Here is a 17,852-nt window from a genome sequence, read left to right as displayed (position 1 = left end):
ACTCCAGAGAGATTCGACTTGGCCGAAGCTAAGCCAAGGAGACCAATCCCTGTAGCGCCAAATTGACCTTCCCGAATGATAGTATATGTCGATCTGTCAAGCGAGCGACAAGGTTTGACTCAGGGCTTCGGAGTGTCGGCCTGATCGCTGGAAAGATTGAGCTCGGAAAAAGAGAAAAAAATTAAACAGCTTTTGAAAGATGAAACACGATGGCTTCCCCCACTCTCAGCTCTCATTTGACACGCCATGACAGTTGAGTGCCACGTACCCGCAACAGAAGCGGCACAGATCCGGCAGTAAGAACCGATTCAGGCCGGTGGGCGACCCACGAGTTTTCCATTTTCATTTGCAAAGTGGAGTGCATGACGATATCAAAACAATCAAACCTGGAGCTGATTCTCCTGGCTATTTCTGGCTTAATTTGCGAAGCGAACAGGTCAATTTGGATCGAAGATCAGTTCCGGGGCGCAGGTCATGAACATAAAGCACTTTGCATCACCATGGACAACGTTGAAGTCATATAAGCTTGCTGAGAGAGACCTTGCATCTCGCTCATCTCGCTCGTCTCGCTTCTTTTGGACAGATCAACTGTATCTTCCAGAAGCCAGCGATGTGGACCGAGAAAACTTTGTTCAATGACCCCTGGACAGATAGTTTGAGGGCGACCTCCCACATAAAGTATAGCTCCTGAACATCCTTTGAACGTGTGAGCCATGGTTCTACCTCGGACAACAGTTCATGGCAGGAAACCAGTGGACTCCGATCGGCCCCGGGGCCCTTGCGATCTAAGCTAGTCAGGCTAGGGGGCCGAAGAAGCGATCCTAGCCAGCCGAAACCAGATGTGTGGGGAATTCTGGATCGCATGGCTTTTTCGGGTCTCCATTTCCCAGCTCGCTGAGCCACTTGCGGCCCTTCACGGACTTCGCCGTTTCCTCGAAAAAGTCTGGACTATGACGCCAATGCGATGTGAGCCGCAAGGGATGACAGGCCAGCATCCTAATCTTTGCATTTGCAATAACACCCGCATGGTGGGCTAGTGCTGTTTGGTGTGCTTTTGCCGGGGTATTTCCATGCAGATTGGCGTACATGTAGCCGTACTCTAGACGTAGACGTAGACGGAGTAGGTCAATTGAAGTCTAATCAGGGGAACTGCACTCTGCACTGTGCACTCGTCTGTTTCAAAAAGAATTAAGAACAAGAATCAGGAATCAGGATATATGGATTGCTCAAGGGTTCAAGGAGGGGGAATTTATTGATCTCTCCTAGCGTGAGTCCAGGGCGGGAGCTGATAATCCCCGAGTTTTGTTGTTGTTTTCCGTCCCATGGTTCTTCCCCCCCATCATATCGCTCCTTTCTTCTTTCTCTCTCCTTTGAAGGAGCTGGGCTTAACGTCTTTTTTGCCTGAGTCGATGGTCGTTTTTGTTTTTCATTTGTTCCGCTCATCGCGGCCTAGTTGAGGGATTTCCTGCCCACCGCATTAACACTCCTCCCTATCTCGCTCGTTAGCTTCCCCTCATATGCGCATTCTACTGGAATGTCATTCACAAAGTTGTTCGACCTGGAGCTGAGTGTCGGGGTGCTTGTCACTCTCTTCCGCGCCCTCTGAAGATGGATTACGTATCAACGGTAAGCCAGGGTTGATCAATCTGGGATTACTGGTCACCACTCCGGTCCTTGCAAGACATGTTTACTGACAATGACCCTTAGTTATGTGCGTTAAGCACTGTCGGTATAGCACCCACCGGCCTCGCGCTCGGGCGCGCAGAACGAAGTCAGAAGCCGAGTCTCTTCCGGCGCAAGACCCTCTCTCAAGATCACCCTCTCCTCCCTCAACATACCGCAAAGACGTCCATTGATGCTCGCCCGAAGTCAGCTTTACCACCACGGACAAGTGTGGCAGCCGAGTGGCGAGCTGAAAAGGAACAAAGTTTGGCAGATAGCGCGTATGGGAACCAATATCAACCAGATCTTCGGCGGGCATCCTTGTCCTTCAGCGCTGTAAGACGCCGTCGTCGGGGTCAAACTTTCACAGCGCCTCCACTGCAAATTCCGGAACATGAATCAACAGACTCGCAAACTGGCCACGTCCGGCGACCATCCACTGGTTGGCTGCGGCGCTTGTCAATGGCCTCGTTCCAGACCGAGAGCCCGACCGCGAGTAGTCCAGTCACTCCGTCGTTCAATGGATCAGCAAGCCCAACCTTTCCTCGCCCGCCGAATCAGCGAAGGGCCCCGAACAAGTTGGTGAAGCGTCCGGCATCGCAGCACACCAACACACATCCTCTTGGATCGCAGACCATCTCCGGGTCTTCGCCATCTGCGCTGCGCAGGCCAACCACGAGTCACCAGAGATCAGAGTCGATGCGCCTTCCTTTGGCTTCAGATTTCGAAGATTGCTTCCCCAAAAATCTTCCTGTTGAATCACCAGCGATCGAGGAATTCGAGCTTGATAAGAAGAAACAATGGGCGTCATTTTTCCTTCCCGGGGCTGGTAAGTTGGCTGAGAGACTCTCGCGCAGGTTCTCAACATCAATCGCCCCGAAAGTTCAAAGTGTTCGCCAGATTACGTCTGATCAGAGCGCTCTTCCGGTATTGATTCTCGCCTCTGATGTCGCCGTCAACACTGCTTTGCCCCGAGAGGATCAGTCATTGCCTAATACCCCGGTCGAATTCCGCAACCCATTTCAGGCAGCCACCCCGGAGCCTGCTTCTGAACTCGTTCTCGAGCCAGCGGAGAACCCCAATCACAGGCACTCGTACTCTTTTAATGATGCTGAACAAAAGCAGACCGTCATTGCCAACACCGTCACCGGCTCTGGTGTTCCGATTCTGGGACGACCTAGGGGTGGTTCTCTGAAGCGTGTGAAAGGGCGCACGTTTTCCATCCCTCAGTCAGAACTGTCCACGTCGGAGAGGATTGTCGCCGTCCCAACCCCGGACCCCGAGCAACGGCGTAATATCACCGATCCGAATGTCTTCCGTCGCCCACATCCTGTGTCGCAACCGGGAGGGGCTCTTTCAGCTTTGGAAAGACGTTCTCAAGTTGTGCCACGATCAGTCTCTCAAGACTACAACATTGGCTTGGGATCTCGGTCCGGCTTGGATCCAGTAACCTCGGATGCAGTGGCACTTTCTGCCTGGCAGCGGGCGTCTCGTCCCAATGGCCAGCCTTACTCTCTCCGCCGTCGTCCCAAGGGTTTCTCAGTTTCAGGGTCAGACCCATCTTCCACCATAATCGGTTCCGATGATACCAGGGTGTTTACATCATGCGATGATTATGAAACCGACATCATGAGTGATTATTGGGACTCAGTCCGCACACGCGAAACCACAAGCAGCGGACTGAAGGGCCTTCGGATTGAGACGATGTTTGACAAAGCAGGCACGAGTTTGGCCAATGAAGAAGTCACGACCTTAGAGACTCTTCTGCCGCGGGGTACTTTCGCCGCGAGGTCTTTGGAACGGGATCCTCAACTTTTTACTGATTCATTTCTGGCCTCTCCCCCTTTGACTCAGGTCCCAATGGTTGATAACTCATCAGTTTTGGCCGATGCGCCTGATGAAGACGCCCTCAGCATGATTGGGGCATTGCCTGGCGAATCAGACAGTGCGGTTCAGTCGCCTTTGTCGCTTGCGTTGTCCAAATTCGCCGAACATCCCAACTCTGGCCTGAGTTCGGCCAAGGGCTTCGGATCGATGGTAGACGGGTCCAACTCAGATGTGAACAAAAAGACAAACATCTTCGACTGGTCTGAACAGTCACGTCCTGATCGTGAAACGTCGGACTCCGAAACGCGTCCCAGAACCATGCATGGAAAGCAAGCAAATGTTGTTGATAGAAGCAGTCGTGCTGTTTGCCGGAAAGCACCTTCCACCGTCCACCTTCGCAGTCAGAGTGTCCCCGTTGTGAGTGACATTCCCACCAGTGACTCACGTCAAACATCTGGGAAGTTCGGCACCTGGGGCTTGGGCAGTAAAGGCGTCAGCGAAGACTGGGATAGCGATTTCGATTTCGACGAGTCCGAGGATACACCCACGGCCGAAAGCACTCAGGTCTCTGAACCAGAGACTATTCGTCAAAGCATGACTGTTCCGAAAGCCATTCTGGAACGCCAAGCCAGTCTTCGCGGTCAATTCGGACAGGTTCAGGAATTGACGCTGCTCGTGGAAGAATTGAAGCGTCTCCGGCACCAGGCAAATGTCTTGGATCTTGTCAGCGGACCTTCCAGTGAATTGTGGAAAGAAGCAGAGGGGATTGTGAACCTTGCTACTATTGATGACGAAGAAGAGCATCGCTCACCTCCAGGATCTCCTTCATCTCTCACATTCAGCTTCGACGAATCAGAAGATGAAGGTCTCCATGCATCTTCCAAGCGTAACAGCGAAGTCTCATGGAACGATGTACCGCAGCGTGAGCGTGAAACTCACTCGCCCCTCACTCAGCTTGCCAAAGACTCGCCTAAGTCCCAATCTGTGCTTGATATCCTGCAGCCTGGTGATAAACCTCTAGAGATTGCACCGCGTGCTCAGAAACTGCCATTCGACACGTCTTCGTTGAAAGATTTGGTGGTTCGAGCTGGTGTTGTGACGCGTGCGCTGAAGGAAGTCATTCGCAAAGCAGAGGGGGTTGCAACCAGCCCCCAGAACGTCTTTCCACAAGACCCCCCGTTTCGGCGCATCTTCGACAAACCATCTCACGACGACCTTGCCAGCTTTGAAGCTGCTCTCGCCGACTTGTAATAATTTCTCTGATTTCTTTTTTCTCTCCTGTCACCATATCTCTCCACGATTCCCCAGCATCAGATGAAACGACCCGAAGATCGTTTGCATGAGCATCTCCTTTATTCTTTTAATGTCTCGGTGGTTCACCGTTGGTCTCGCCCCTTTGCATACCCTCGGAGAACCTCATCTCTGTCACACGATGTGATCAAAAGCGCCATGGCTTTCCTTTTCCTTTCTCATGTACAACTCTCACCCCAATGTACATTGCCACCACCTTTTCCTTGCTATTTCAATTACGCTGTGTGTAGCCCACACATCCGAGTCTGTCCCAAACCCCCGGGCTCACGACCTTTCCAGCTTTTGTTCAGTCTTCTCATTCCTTTCAATCATGTCTCATATTTGCGCAGCTCATATCTTTTAATTGTGCTGTATTAATCACGGAGGATTCCTTGTTAAGGCGGACCTGCACTGATTATGTTTTCACACGAAGTCCCATACTAGATGAAAAGCCCTGAACCCAACCATGTGATGATTAAACTAACTGGGGAGAGAAGTCTTCTTATGCATTTGCACTATAGTCTAATGCAAAAATGAAAGAAAAAAAGTTTAATATCCAATTTTTCTCGCAAGGTAGCCTTGGAAGTAACCGGACTGTCTCTCGTCTACGCACAGTGAAGGTGAACGGATAGTACAAAACACGCTTTGGTTAGAGATACAGTATATGAAGGTCAAGCAGATGCTCAACAGTCTCAATATCTTGCCTAATCAATTGAAAAAGTTATATACATCAACGCCGCCCATGTACTGAGAGAAGTGTACTCTATCAGAATTATGCCTTTGTTTCGCCGTTTTTCACTTGGTTGCTTCGAGAAAACTGTAAGCTATATCAATTCCCAAGCTTACGCTATCTCTTCATTGGTATGAGCCTTCGTTGTCATCACATAGTCTGTGTAGCGAACTTGCTCTTCGCTCGAATCAGGTCACCATAGAGATATAATGATATAGGAATTGGAATCAGAGCCGCTGCTACACAGCCGAGCAGGGTCCCAGCCCAATTTACACCTGGTCCGTTGAACTGTCCTTGATATCAATGATGTTTCACTCCGGTCTCTGGTCTCGCTACTCACCATGTAGGTTACGAAGAGAGGAAAGCCTGCACCAGCTGAAGACCGCAAGATGCTATTTGCAGCTAATGCAGAGGCAGCACTAGTAGAAGCAACTTTGAGTCGTGATCTAACATGTTAATAAGTATACTTAAGGAGAGAATACTCACAATAGAAGGTATGCATCCACAATATAGTTCAACGCTTGGAGGAAGATACTGAACAGCCAAGATCCGGTCAAGACCCTATATGCGGTCGGTACAATCCAGTGAATTTAGCCGTGAATCTAGACCATCCAAACCAAGACCATCCCCCTAAAAAAGCCACAATCTCTAGTATTGCAGGTGGTAGACGCCACTTAGGGATCGGGATACCGTAGTTGCCGTCCAATTTTCGATTATACAAGGGCTGTACGCAGGGAATGCACAACCCGCCAATGAACTCTCCAATGATAAGACCCAGGTATGGAAGACCACTGACACCCTTTTCAAAGCCGTGGATTCTTTGGAATACGATGGGGTACGCGGTTAGGAAGAGGTATAGCAGGCCATAGAGAAATTCTATGTAGATGTTAAGACATAGCACTATTGGCTCTGTGAAAAGGAACATTAGGGCTCGACTGAAATTCTTTCGAAGAAGCTCGCCTAGAGCGATCTCGATTTTCTCTTGTATAACATAAATGCCCCAGTTTTTCGTGCGTTGGCGGAGCTCGTTAGCTTTTTCGATCAGGAAAACAGGTGGAAATGTCTCGTTCATAAAGAGGGCATCGATGATTAGAGCTGCCGCGCCTATTATGCCTGTGAGGTACACTGTCTATCGCGAGCCTAAATAGCTTTGTACGATGAAACCACCGATAGTCGATGCTAGCAATGGGCCGATGAAGATAGTCGTGGCGAAGAGTTGTGATAGCAAGCCCTCTAGTGCAGTTGTTAAAAATATCGGAGAAAACAGCTGCCACGACGGCAATTGGACTGCTCCGAGGAACCCTTAAAGAATCGGCATAATATGATGGTTTGGAGGTCTTTCGCTGTTGTAACGGCGAATTGAAACAATACGAAGCCGAACACGGCAATCAAAACTGCGAGACGTCGACCCTGAAGCTCGGAGAACGGTGCCCAAAAGATTGGACCTGTCGCAAATCTAAGCACATACAAAGACAGTCCCAACGTGCCAACTTCGGTGGAAACATTGAACTCTTGTGATATCACCGAGATGCCGGTGGAATATATGCTGCTGGTGAATGTGGCGTTGAATGTTGTAAATGCGGGCATCACAGCCGTGAGGACCCTTGATAAGTTGTGTTAGTGTTTATGATTTATGGGTGAGAACAACCCTAATTACTTACTTCTTCTTTGTCGGCCAATTTTAGGATACAAGGGATCATCGGGGCCCTGCAAATTCGACTAGATAATCTTCCTTCTCCGGAAGATTCGGAAGATATGACTTGCTAACTCCAAATTCCGGTAGTGGTTTCAGTGACACTCGGTTGAGCCCAGCGCCTACTGTTGCATTGTGTTGGCTGCGCTGGGTTGCAATTCGACTAAGGGCCGTTGGGTGTCGTTCTAGGCCGACGTTGCGCTAGGTTTGTGCCGTCTAGACTCGGGTCATCTAGTCAATTACATCGTGAGATGATGAATTTGATGATCCAACTGATGAGATTGAGGAGGGATGGTAATCACGTATATCTCACCTTGATAGTTCCAATGTCCTCACATGGAAGCTGAACTATACGTGTTTGATAGTATAATATATTGATTAAAAAGGAAACAACGACGAGAGAGGTTGTGGGGTTTCAATGGAAAGACGTTCTATCATCGTACTCGCCAGGATATATATACACTATTGGTTTGAAGACAAACATGGCTGTATCCGTCAAGACAGATCCTCAAATGCCATTGGGAAAAGTTGATATATAACGAAGCTCACCAGGCATAGAATGGAATCTAGGCATTCTGATTTATTAGCTATTCACTAGTCACTAGTCCGGGCACCACAGGCACTCGGCACGCTAACTAACTTAACTAACTATTAAAAACGCTCTTATCTAATTACGTATCAAACAAAAGTACCTTTGCCAAGAAATACTGCTTCCCACAGAATAATAGTTGGAGAGCTTGAGCTCTGTGAAAACAAAAATCACCAATGTAACAGCTATATAGACTTGGAGGGGAATGTCTCACGTGGGGATGCGACAGGTACAGCACATTAACATTAACTCATCCGTTATCTGCGTTTCATTGGGGAGGGGGCAGGGCTTGGGAATGACGGGGCCACGCCGGCGTCTCGAATTAAAGGAGTCGACATATAGAGGATCCCTATAAGGACCATTATTATACCCGAATACGAAACAACTATAACGTTAACTATAACTACCATGACTATAAGCATAGCCAAGCAGAATCAGAAGGAAGGCTTGGTGGAGTATTGAAAAGACGCCCTTGGGCCCTTACAGTGAGGATACATTAGTGTATACTTCGTAATTTCGACGGTTCAGGGGCAGCCGCTCGGTGATTGGTGCACGCCGCTGAGGCCCCCTATCTACTCCGTACTGAGGTCTCAGAATTCACCTTGCTTGCTGCAGAGAGGAAAGGGAAGATCAGACAATAAACAAAAGAAAATAAGGAGGCTGTACAGAGTACTCCATACGGAGTACTAAATTAAGAAGTACATATGTATTACAGTAAGAGCTCAGGGGGATGCGGAGAACGGTAAGTTAATTTGACTGTGTGCTTAGGGCCCCATATTCTAGAACTCATCTCACTTTCTCCTCTTTTCTTCTTCCCATCTCTCGTTTCCACACTTTTGGCTGCTGGCCGCCGCTCTTTTTGAGGACTTCGTCCCCCGTTCACTCTTTATTGTCTCTAGTTTGGCTAGTGTGACCCTTCCACTCCTTTTTATACTGTGTTGAACTTCAATGACGAGCACCATCTGATCGGCTTTCGCCATTACCGTGTTGATCACGCCCTCCAGACCGGCTTCGACTATGTCTCATGCTCACCATGCCGGCTTGGTGATGAGGCATGCCCCCCCGGTTCGCCGGGATGTCGTCCCTTCGCATCGCCTGCCATTTTTGGTCCCTAGTACCACACCTTTAGCTACAATGCCGTCTCTCGTGGCGCGAGCTCCGGAGTCATCAGCATCTGGCTCGACAAATGGAGAAAAGCCTACCAGTAACATGACCACGACCGTCTTGCCAGTCGTGCTTGGTGCAGGTCTTCCCATCCTGTGTGCCATTATCGTTCTGATTGTGCTTCACCGAAGACATGTCAAGAAACTTCTACGGGAAGATGCAAACGATAAACATAAATCACTCGATTTTGGAATGGATACAGTTGGACCGGCTACACAGAGGAGAGGCCCTGGAGCCATGCCCCCGATGTCAGAACCCAACCACACCAAGGGCCTGTCTCTCGACGTGGGCCCTTATCTGATCCCCCCGGGCATGAAGAGCTCCCGGGACTCTCTACACTCCATTTCTCGTTCAATAGATGATGACAAGTACCGCCCCGCCACATTTCTGGGGGACAATGGCTCCGTTCGGTCCTTCCCTAGGGGACATCGAGATGATGCCTCTAGCTTTGGCGGTTCGCCAACCCGATATGGAGCTGCTGATGAGCCTGACTCGGGTCTTCTTAGGAATGCCCAGAGGATGTCTCGCTCTTCCCCGCCGATTTATAGCTCCCCCACTGAATCTCACAGAGGTAGCCCCGTGAATCAGCGCAAGGATTTCCTTGGCCCGGTTCCCGGTGTGACTCCTCCGGCCCCTGTTGCACAGGAACACAGTATGGCCCCTGGCAGTGCCACAACTGACCGGGATTTCACATCCCCGGAGCTGCCTCACCTGGATTCTACCCCCAGTCTCCATTTCGGATTCGAGACCGAGACAAACCATGCTAGTGCGCCTGAAGAACGCCTGAACTTCCCGCTACCTGAGCCTTCGCAATCACCACACGACTCTGGGCACGGCCAGACGGCATCGCAGGTTCCTCGTATTTCCCTGCCGGCCAGCGATGTTACCAGTAGTGACTATGGTGATGATCGCAAGTCGGAGCTCATGATTCCTCCGGTCAACGTCCATGCCACGGATGGACATCATGATGTCCCAAGCTATGAAAACAAGCACCCCGAACTCCCAGAGGAGCCTCAAAACCTGGACAAGCCATATGATGAACACCGCGACACCCGCCGGATGACTCTCGGATTGCGTCCGCTGCCCCCAGAAGACCCTGCAGACAACCCTGAGCAGCGTGCCAATCGGATTCGCTCCTTCTACAAGGAGTACTTCGATGAGAGCAAGACTGGCCGGGAGACCACATATTACGAAGACTTCGGGCCTGAGTTCTATGAGGACGGTGGTTTCGTCTATGACCCAGTCACTGGCGACTACTTTGATGCCGCACCGGCTCCCTTCGCTGAGCCGGTGACCCGTCGTGCTATGACGCCGCCGCCGCGTGCTCCTCCACGCTTCCAGGGAGCCGCTCGTCATCAGGCCACGAACTCTGCAGGCTTCAATGGCTTCTCCCCTGGCCCTCGTTCCTTCTCGTCTGCATCCGGGCCCCGGGCTTTCTCCTCTGCCTCCGGGCGTATGCCTGGTCCCAGAGCTCCCCGGAAGCCGATGCCCCCTCCGGCACCGCTTCAGGTTCTTCCCACTCCTCACATGCTAAGAGATGAATCTCTCATGTCCGCTGTGGACTTTGCTCCCGCAAACGGCTTCCGCGACCAGCGTGCGGGTCGCCCCGAGACGCCTACCGGTGGCATGCGACCTTATAGCCCAGCTGTGCGTGCGCACACCCCGCTGGCCTCTGCCTTTGATGAGCTCGCCGTCATGCCCAGCCCACACGCTCTGCGGAAGTCTGGAACGTACACGAACCTGGACTTCGTACCCCCGCCACGTTTCAAGAACGAGGGCGCCGGCAGCGATGCTGGTAGTATCCGCAGTAACCGGACTGGTGTTTCAAATACCCACATGAACAATATCCGCATGGGCAACTACCGCATCAGTCGCTTGCCGGCGGACACGGTCGGCACCAAGGATGATTTGATGACCAGCCTGCGTCCGCACTGGGATTTGAATAACAATAAATAATAGACGGGTTCAGTCTTTTGTCATGACTCTGTTTTTGGACCTTGTATAGGAGCATGTGATGATCTTCTTTTGTGTCTTTTTTTTTTCCCTTTCATCTGGGGTTGCCTCTGGGATCTTATCTTTTCTTTTACTGGAGATCTACCGGCGTAAATAGATTGCAATTTCACTTCTTCTGCCCGGTGGGCTGTACATATGTTAGATCTTAAGATTAAAAGTGTCTAGACTCGGGGGAATACGGTATTGTACTGAAAAACCGGATAGGAGTTCACCATTTCCTTCCTTTTAATAGACCGTTGAAGCGAAGAGTGGGCCAAGACAATGCGCATCATCAAGCCGAAGCGATGCGTCTTTCTTACTGGAGCAACGGATGGGGCAATGTCCCCGGGCCCAGTCTCTCCCTTGCTCACCCGCGGTAGGCCTGAGTCTCTCTGTATTCTCGGGAAATCTCAGATGGAAAATAGCCATGAGCCCTATGATCGCAGGGGGGATATGACAGTTACATCAAGGGATTACCATAAGCAGGTGTTTGTTGACTGTTGACTACTGCATGCGGGATGCAACTGCAACTGCAACTGCAACTCTCTCAAAGTGAGTGCAAGTAATTAAAACGAAGATCTATTCTTACCGCTAAGAATGTGCATACGCTGCAATCGTACGGGTTCTCCACTTCCCACTTCTTCCTCCTCTCCCACACACATCTCCCTCTCTCCCATGGCTACAGCCTGAGATTGTGAGTCCTACTTCTTCTTCTCCTCTTCTTTTCTTTTCTTTTCTCTGCTTTTGCCTTTGCTTTTTCTTCTTTTCGCTCCGATTGCGATATCGCCGATATTCCTTCCCCCCCACACACCCCCTGAGCCTCCGACCATAACCCAGTCCTTCTTTAAACGCGTTCATTATAGTCTTTCGTTATTCAGTCCGGTTTCAATTTTGACTGTTGAATCCACTCAGCATACGATTCTCGATCTCATCCATCCCAATCTCGAAACTCGCCAAACGGTGTTCTGTTTCAGGATCGCATTGATCCCGACCACTAATCTCACTGCGTCGGATCATTGTATCTTCTAATCGGCAATACGAATCAAGATGTCTTCCAAGCCAGGCGCTGCTGCCAATACCAGTGCGGCAGCTGCTGACACTGCGGCAACAACTGCGGCTACCAATGAGGCGGCAGCAACCACGGCCACTGCTGCGGCCGGAACAACCTCGACCTCGGCTAGCCAGCCTACAACCACCTCCAGCGAAGTGACTACTAGCAGCACCAGCAGCAGTACCAGCAGCACTACAAGCTCGAGTAGTACCAGTAAGACCTCCACGACCGAGCCTACTACAACACCTTCGCCTACAACCACGACCTCCTCATCATCAACCTCTTCTTCCACAACCAAGCCGACCACCACCGAGGCCCCTTCGACCACCGTACTTCCATCGACCAGTAGCGGTTCATCCGGAACGACCGTTGTTTACGTTACGTCTACCGCGCCGAGTGAAAACACTGGTGCCACGTCCATCACATCTTCCAGCGCGACCGACTCTGCCGCTCTCGCAACCTCTACTGGAGCAGCAAGCTCCGGCGGTCTTTCTCCCAGTGGAACAATTGCCGTGGCAGTCGTTGTGCCAGTAGTTTCGGTGGCATTGATCGTCTTGGCAGCCATCTTCTTCTGGCGCAAGCGCAAGGCGAACAAGGCGAACGAGGAGGAGCGTCGCAAGGAGGTAGAGGAGTACGGCTTCAACCCCAACAACGACCCAACTCTCCCCGGAATGGCAGGCGTAGTGGCACCCAAGGACGACACTTCCTCTGGCTACCGTGGCTGGGGAACTACGTCTGCCGGACGCAAGGCCTCCACCAACCTCTCCAGCGGCATGGGCGGTCTTGCCATGTCCGAAGGAAGCGGCCCCGGCTACCACCATGGCGCAACTCCCAGCGAAGGCACTGTGCAATACTCGGATGGAGTTCGACCGGACTCTGGCGAAATTGAACCCATTGGTGTGCTTGGTGCCGCGCCTGTAGCCGCCAACAACCGCACTGGCGACATCCACCGCGGCCCCTCCAACGCATCCTCTGCCTACTCAGCTGCCAACCACTCCGAGGCTTCGGAAGAAAGCCACATGTCTGCAGCACACCCCTCGGGTGGCTACTACGGTGAAAACCCGTACTACGGCGACATCAACACCCACGGTGCCTACGGTGACGAGTCCTATCAGCCCGTCATTCGCGATGTCCAGGCACGCCGCAACACACGCATCGAAAACCCCGGGGTCTACCCACGACAAGGGAATGCCGGTATTGCCCAGAACTTCTAAGCCAGAATTTTTTCTTTAATCTCATCCAAAAGCTCGGCATTCTCTTTCCTTCTTGCACAATACTACGCTCCTTGCCCTCACCACCGCTGACTACATTCATTTCTTTCGGGTCTCTCATGTTCCAATTCCCGGCGCGATGGACCTTCACTTCGTCATGTCTCTATTTCTCCCATAACTTTTTTTTCCCTATCTCTATCATAATCGGCCCGTGTTGGTTTTGATTTTCGTTCGGTCATCTGTTTGATATATCCCGCGCATCTGGTCCCAGCTGCATCGCTTGCTCTTTTACTCTTTACTGTCACATTCGTCTTATGTTCGTCTTTTTTGTTTGGGAATTTTAGGGAGCTGCATTTTGTACATTTCCTGCTGACCGTGGCGGCTTCCATGCACTGGACATACTCGAGATTTGCAATGATACCTCGCGCGTCTAGAGTGGATTTACCCATCTTTTTCAGGCTTGTATTTGTTAGGAATGAGAGAGGTTTACCTCGGACTTGATTCTAGACTAACAGTCAGTAATATGTGGCTAGAATAAGTGGCTGAGATAGAATGCCCTAGAAAAGTAATATAAACCCTGCATATACTTAGTGCCCAGGTGGTTGACGGGTGATGCTCGGAAGTGCCAGTCAGCAGGAAACGTGCGTCCACCGTTCGCGGTGATTGGCAGCTGCATTCGAGCTCCCCACCTCGGCTTAACCTCCATCTTTTTCCCTTTCCCTCTAGATATGGCAAGTCTATAGGTACCTGGTACTTGGTGCCCTCTCTGCCCCGCCATCGTTTCTTGAATCTTTTCTCTAATCCTTGATACGCATTGCCTCACTGCTTCACTTCGTCGCCCTGTCCGGAGCAACGTCACACATCTTATCTCTCTGGGTGCTACTCCGCCTCTAGCCTCCGTCTCTTGTCCCACTCTCTGTCTCCCCCACCGAACTCCGGCCCTCTCTTAGCTCGACACGAGGCGCTGGTTTCTCTTAGACCGGGTCTTGGACGCTTCCCTCCTGTCCTGCCACTCCCTTCTCCTTCCATTGACACACACCCCGCGCTCGACATCGCACAGCAAAGTTCACATCCCACCAGCTCTCGGCTTCGTCTTGCTGAGTACAGCAACCTCAATCTCCAAAGCTCGGGAGAGCTGAAGCTCTCTCCGAGATCGTGCAGTCATGTAAGTCTGCAGTACTGTGCCGGCGCGGTCTATCCCGAGCGGTTACTGATATTGGTTTCATCGGGTAGGAAGTTCGGCAAACAGATTCAGCGCAGGCAGCTAGATCTCCCCGAATATGCCGCCAGCTTCGTTAACTACAAGGCGCTGAAGAAGGTCGGTCGTGGTTCGCTCCGCTGGGAATCCCGCGCATGGCTAATTGATTCCGCTCCAGCTTATCAAGCAACTCAGCGCCACTCCTACTATCCCCGCGCAAAGAACCGCAGAGGAGATTGCGAGGGAAGATGACCCTCAGTTCGCTCTGCGCGCAAACAAGGAGGTCTTCTTCTTCCGTTTGGTAAGTTCGAGACGTCTTTTGCAGATGAGTCAATTCACTGACCTCGAGGTGTAGGAACGAGAGATTGAGAAAGTCAATACATTTTACCTTCAGAAAGAATCAGAGGTATGGTTATTCCTTTGATATGGATAATGTTATCCGGGCTAATGAGTTCTTAGTTCTCGCTTCGTCTACGGACACTAGTTGACAAGAAACGAGTGATCCAGTCCCGAACCTCCTCGAATTCCAAAGCGCCGTCCAATTTCGTTTCTCTGTTTGAGGGTTTCCAGCAATTCGATGGCGATCTCAACAAGCTGCAGCAATTCGTTGAGATCAACGAGACTGCCATGTCCAAGATCCTGAAGAAATGGGACAAAACATCCAAGTCTCGCATGAAAGAGCTGTATCTACATCGGGCTGTGGAAGTGCAACCATGTTTCAACCGGGATATCCTCCGAGATCTTGCGGACCGTGCCACAACCGCCCGATTGGAGTTGGAGGCCTGGGCCGAGGGCGAGAACATCCAATATGATGCCTCGCGTCCTGTGGACCGCACCGCATCCCTGGGAACTGAGGAGGATGAGTTGGATATTCAGATGCTGCAGTCAGCCTCCACGGGCAATATGCAGACTCTGCGTGAATGGCTGGCCAGGTTACAGTCCTTGCCAGACGCCCGTGAACGTGCAACTCGCACCTTCTTGACCGCCATCAACGGGTTCCCAGATGAGGTTCTTGCTCTCCTATTAGAAAGCAATCTGGTTGACATCCACGCGGAGGATGATATCAATGAGCGTAACTGCCTCCACGAAGCCGCCATTTCTGGCCGAGACTTTGTTTTCAAGGCTGGCCTCAAGGCATCTGTCGATTTCTCTCTGTCCGATGTCTATGGTCGGATTCCTCTCCACTATGCTTGTTTGCATGGCCGCGTTAGTATGGTCCGAGATCTGCTAGCGGCAGGTCCCCAGACCGTTGACATTATGGATCATGACAACTTCACCCCTCTGATTCACAGCATTGTCAAGGGCCAATTGGCATGCGCCGAGCAGGTCCTGTACAGTAATGCCAGAATCAACCCAAATTCGGACACCGATCATATCCCCTTGAACCTGGCTTGTCAACATGGCTCACTTCCTATTGTGAAGATGCTGCTCGAGCGAAATGCAAAGTTGCTACCGGACGCCGAAGGTCTTTACCCGCAGCACATGGTTGCACGTGCTTCACAATCTCCACAGCTCTTATTGCTGCTCAAACAGCACGGCGCTGATCTCGATCAAAAGGACAAGCTTTATCAGTGGACTCCGTTGTTCCACGCAGCCAGCGAAGGCTGTGTTCCCTGTCTACGCACACTTCTTGAATCAGGTGTTGATTCACAGGTTGCAGATGAAAAGGGCCTTTCAGCAATGTACTACGCTGCCTGGGAAGGGCATTTGGAGTGCATGCTTCTTCTCTGGGCTCAGCCGACTGGGCAAAAACCCTCACAGCGACCGATCGACATTCTCAATGGCGTGCGGCTGCAAGAACCTGGCCCGATGGGTGAGCCAATGTCCATGGACGCAGGCGCATCGGAGATGGAGATGGTCGACGGCATCCCAGATCTTGAGTTACCTCCACCCATCATTCCTCTGCGTCGCTATGGCCACAACTTCCTTGACAAAAAGGTGTTCGTCCAGCTTACATTTGATCAAGCGAACGTTGGGTCCGTCGTCTTTGATCAGGCGGGACGCTATCCTGCCGCTCGGATGACTATCTCTTCCAAGTTGTCCGATCTTATCCCTCGCACAATCATGCTACCTATCCAGGACGACTCGCGCACGATATCGTTCCACGTGGACAACCTGGACACATTTGCCGTTGACTTTGAGATCTTCCCTACTTTCGGTTCCAAGGTGATTGCCAAGAGCGTGGCTCTGCCAGATATCTTCCGAGCCGAATCGTCAAGCACTGGCACCGGTTGCTTGCCGCTGTTCGACCCCCGACTCCGTGCAATTGGTCAGCTGCGCTTCAACTTCCAGGTCATCAAGCCGTATCACGGTGACCCCTTAGAGATTACCCACTTTGCCACATACTGGAAGGCTACTGGGGCGATTGACTCGGACCACAATGGACTGGTCACTGGTTCCAGTTTGTCGGGAGATTACATGCAGCTATTTGTGCAATTGACTCGAGACCATGTGGCAGTTCTCTATCCTCAGTTCATGATCAACCACCATGGCATTGAGATCCCAGTTTCCCACTTGTCCTATGCGCAGTTCCAGGCCATTGGGGCCGAACGCGGTGTCAATCAGCCCCAGATCCTCCAATTCTTGGAAACAGAGGGGGTTAACGACATGCCGAAAACTCATCGACTCCTCGCCGCGTCTTTCTTGTCGCTGCATGATGTCTTGCGCAAGCTCCCCATTGACTTGAATGTCAACATCTCTCTTCTCTACCCATCACCCGCGGAAGAAAAGATGCTCGACATGACTTCATTGGCGGATATTAACAGCTTCGCCGATGCCATTCTGACTGATGTCTTTGACCACGCTCGTGTGGCTAGAGAAAAGAACCCGGACTTTATGCGTTCCGTCGTGTTTACTTCCTATAACCCCAATATCTGTACTGCGCTCAACTGGAAGCAGCCGAACTGTAAGACTTATTCCTTTGGTGGATGGTTTTGGGTGTCCTGCATCCATAATTGAACCTCTGCTAACTCCCATTAGATCCTGTTCTTCTCTGCAATGACCTAGGTCAGATTCGGGACCTTGCTCGCAACGTTGACTCTCAGCCCCAGGTTGATAGCAGTGGTCGTGCTTCGATGTCGATTAAGGAGTCTGCACGCATTGCCCAAAATAACAACTTCATGGGTCTGATTTGCAGATCCAGTCTCTTGGTAAGTCTTTGCTTTGCATCTGAGAACCTTCAAGTCCGATTCACTTCTCGACCCCTCTGCTGACCATACTGTAGAACGTTGTTCCTGCCCTTGTTGAAACTATCAAAGAGCTCGGCCTTGTGCTCGTGGCCGATACCTCGGACGAGGCCGGTCAAGACCAACGTGAAGTGCTGTCCAACGCCGATTCTATGGGCGTTGCGGAGTGGGCATACCGCATGCCCCACGGTGTCAATGGTGTGATGAGAGCCAACGGCGTCCTCAGATTCAACGATATGATTGACATGTGAACTGCACCC

General features: G+C 51.3%; 5 protein-coding genes across 5 annotated transcripts; 4 read left to right on the top strand and 1 right to left on the bottom strand.

The window, feature by feature from the left end:
• Positions 1-1,608: 1,608 nt before the first annotated feature.
• PENARI_c017G05869 (uncharacterized protein) lies at positions 1,609-4,740 on the top strand (the record flags this gene model as incomplete). The annotated part of the gene is made up of 2 exons (XM_022634331.1): positions 1,609-1,626; positions 1,708-4,740. The coding sequence occupies 2 exons, from the start codon at positions 1,609-1,611 to the stop codon at positions 4,738-4,740; spliced, it is 3,051 nt and encodes a 1,016-aa protein (XP_022485870.1).
• Positions 4,741-5,659: 919 nt separating this feature from the next.
• Positions 5,660-7,209, bottom strand: PENARI_c017G07079 (uncharacterized protein; the record flags this gene model as incomplete). The annotated part of the gene is made up of 7 exons (XM_022634357.1): positions 5,660-5,797; positions 5,850-5,955; positions 5,996-6,070; positions 6,253-6,622; positions 6,677-6,740; positions 6,978-7,112; positions 7,171-7,209. The coding sequence occupies 7 exons, from the start codon at positions 7,207-7,209 to the stop codon at positions 5,660-5,662; spliced, it is 927 nt and encodes a 308-aa protein (XP_022485750.1).
• Positions 7,210-8,925: 1,716 nt separating this feature from the next.
• On the top strand, positions 8,926-10,911 carry PENARI_c017G00027 (uncharacterized protein; the record flags this gene model as incomplete). Its single annotated transcript, XM_022634216.1, has 1 exon — positions 8,926-10,911. The coding sequence occupies one exon, from the start codon at positions 8,926-8,928 to the stop codon at positions 10,909-10,911; it is 1,986 nt and encodes a 661-aa protein (XP_022485905.1).
• A 1,083-nt stretch (positions 10,912-11,994) lies between these two features.
• On the top strand, positions 11,995-13,212 carry PENARI_c017G03212 (uncharacterized protein; the record flags this gene model as incomplete). The annotated part of the gene is made up of 1 exon (XM_022634283.1): positions 11,995-13,212. The coding sequence occupies one exon, from the start codon at positions 11,995-11,997 to the stop codon at positions 13,210-13,212; it is 1,218 nt and encodes a 405-aa protein (XP_022485740.1).
• Positions 13,213-13,821: 609 nt separating this feature from the next.
• phoC (uncharacterized protein) lies at positions 13,822-17,843 on the top strand (the record flags this gene model as incomplete). Its single annotated transcript, XM_022634414.1, has 7 exons — positions 13,822-13,850; positions 14,443-14,527; positions 14,586-14,708; positions 14,763-14,813; positions 14,867-17,312; positions 17,387-17,556; positions 17,631-17,843. The coding sequence occupies 7 exons, from the start codon at positions 13,822-13,824 to the stop codon at positions 17,841-17,843; spliced, it is 3,117 nt and encodes a 1,038-aa protein (XP_022485829.1).
• Positions 17,844-17,852: the final 9 nt, after the last annotated feature.

The sequence above is a fragment of the Penicillium arizonense genome (assembly GCF_001773325.1).
Source record: "Penicillium arizonense strain CBS 141311 chromosome Unknown PENARI_contig017, whole genome shotgun sequence".
NCBI lineage: Eukaryota > Fungi > Ascomycota > Eurotiomycetes > Eurotiales > Aspergillaceae > Penicillium > Penicillium arizonense.
This window is presented reverse-complemented; position numbering and strand designations above follow the sequence as displayed.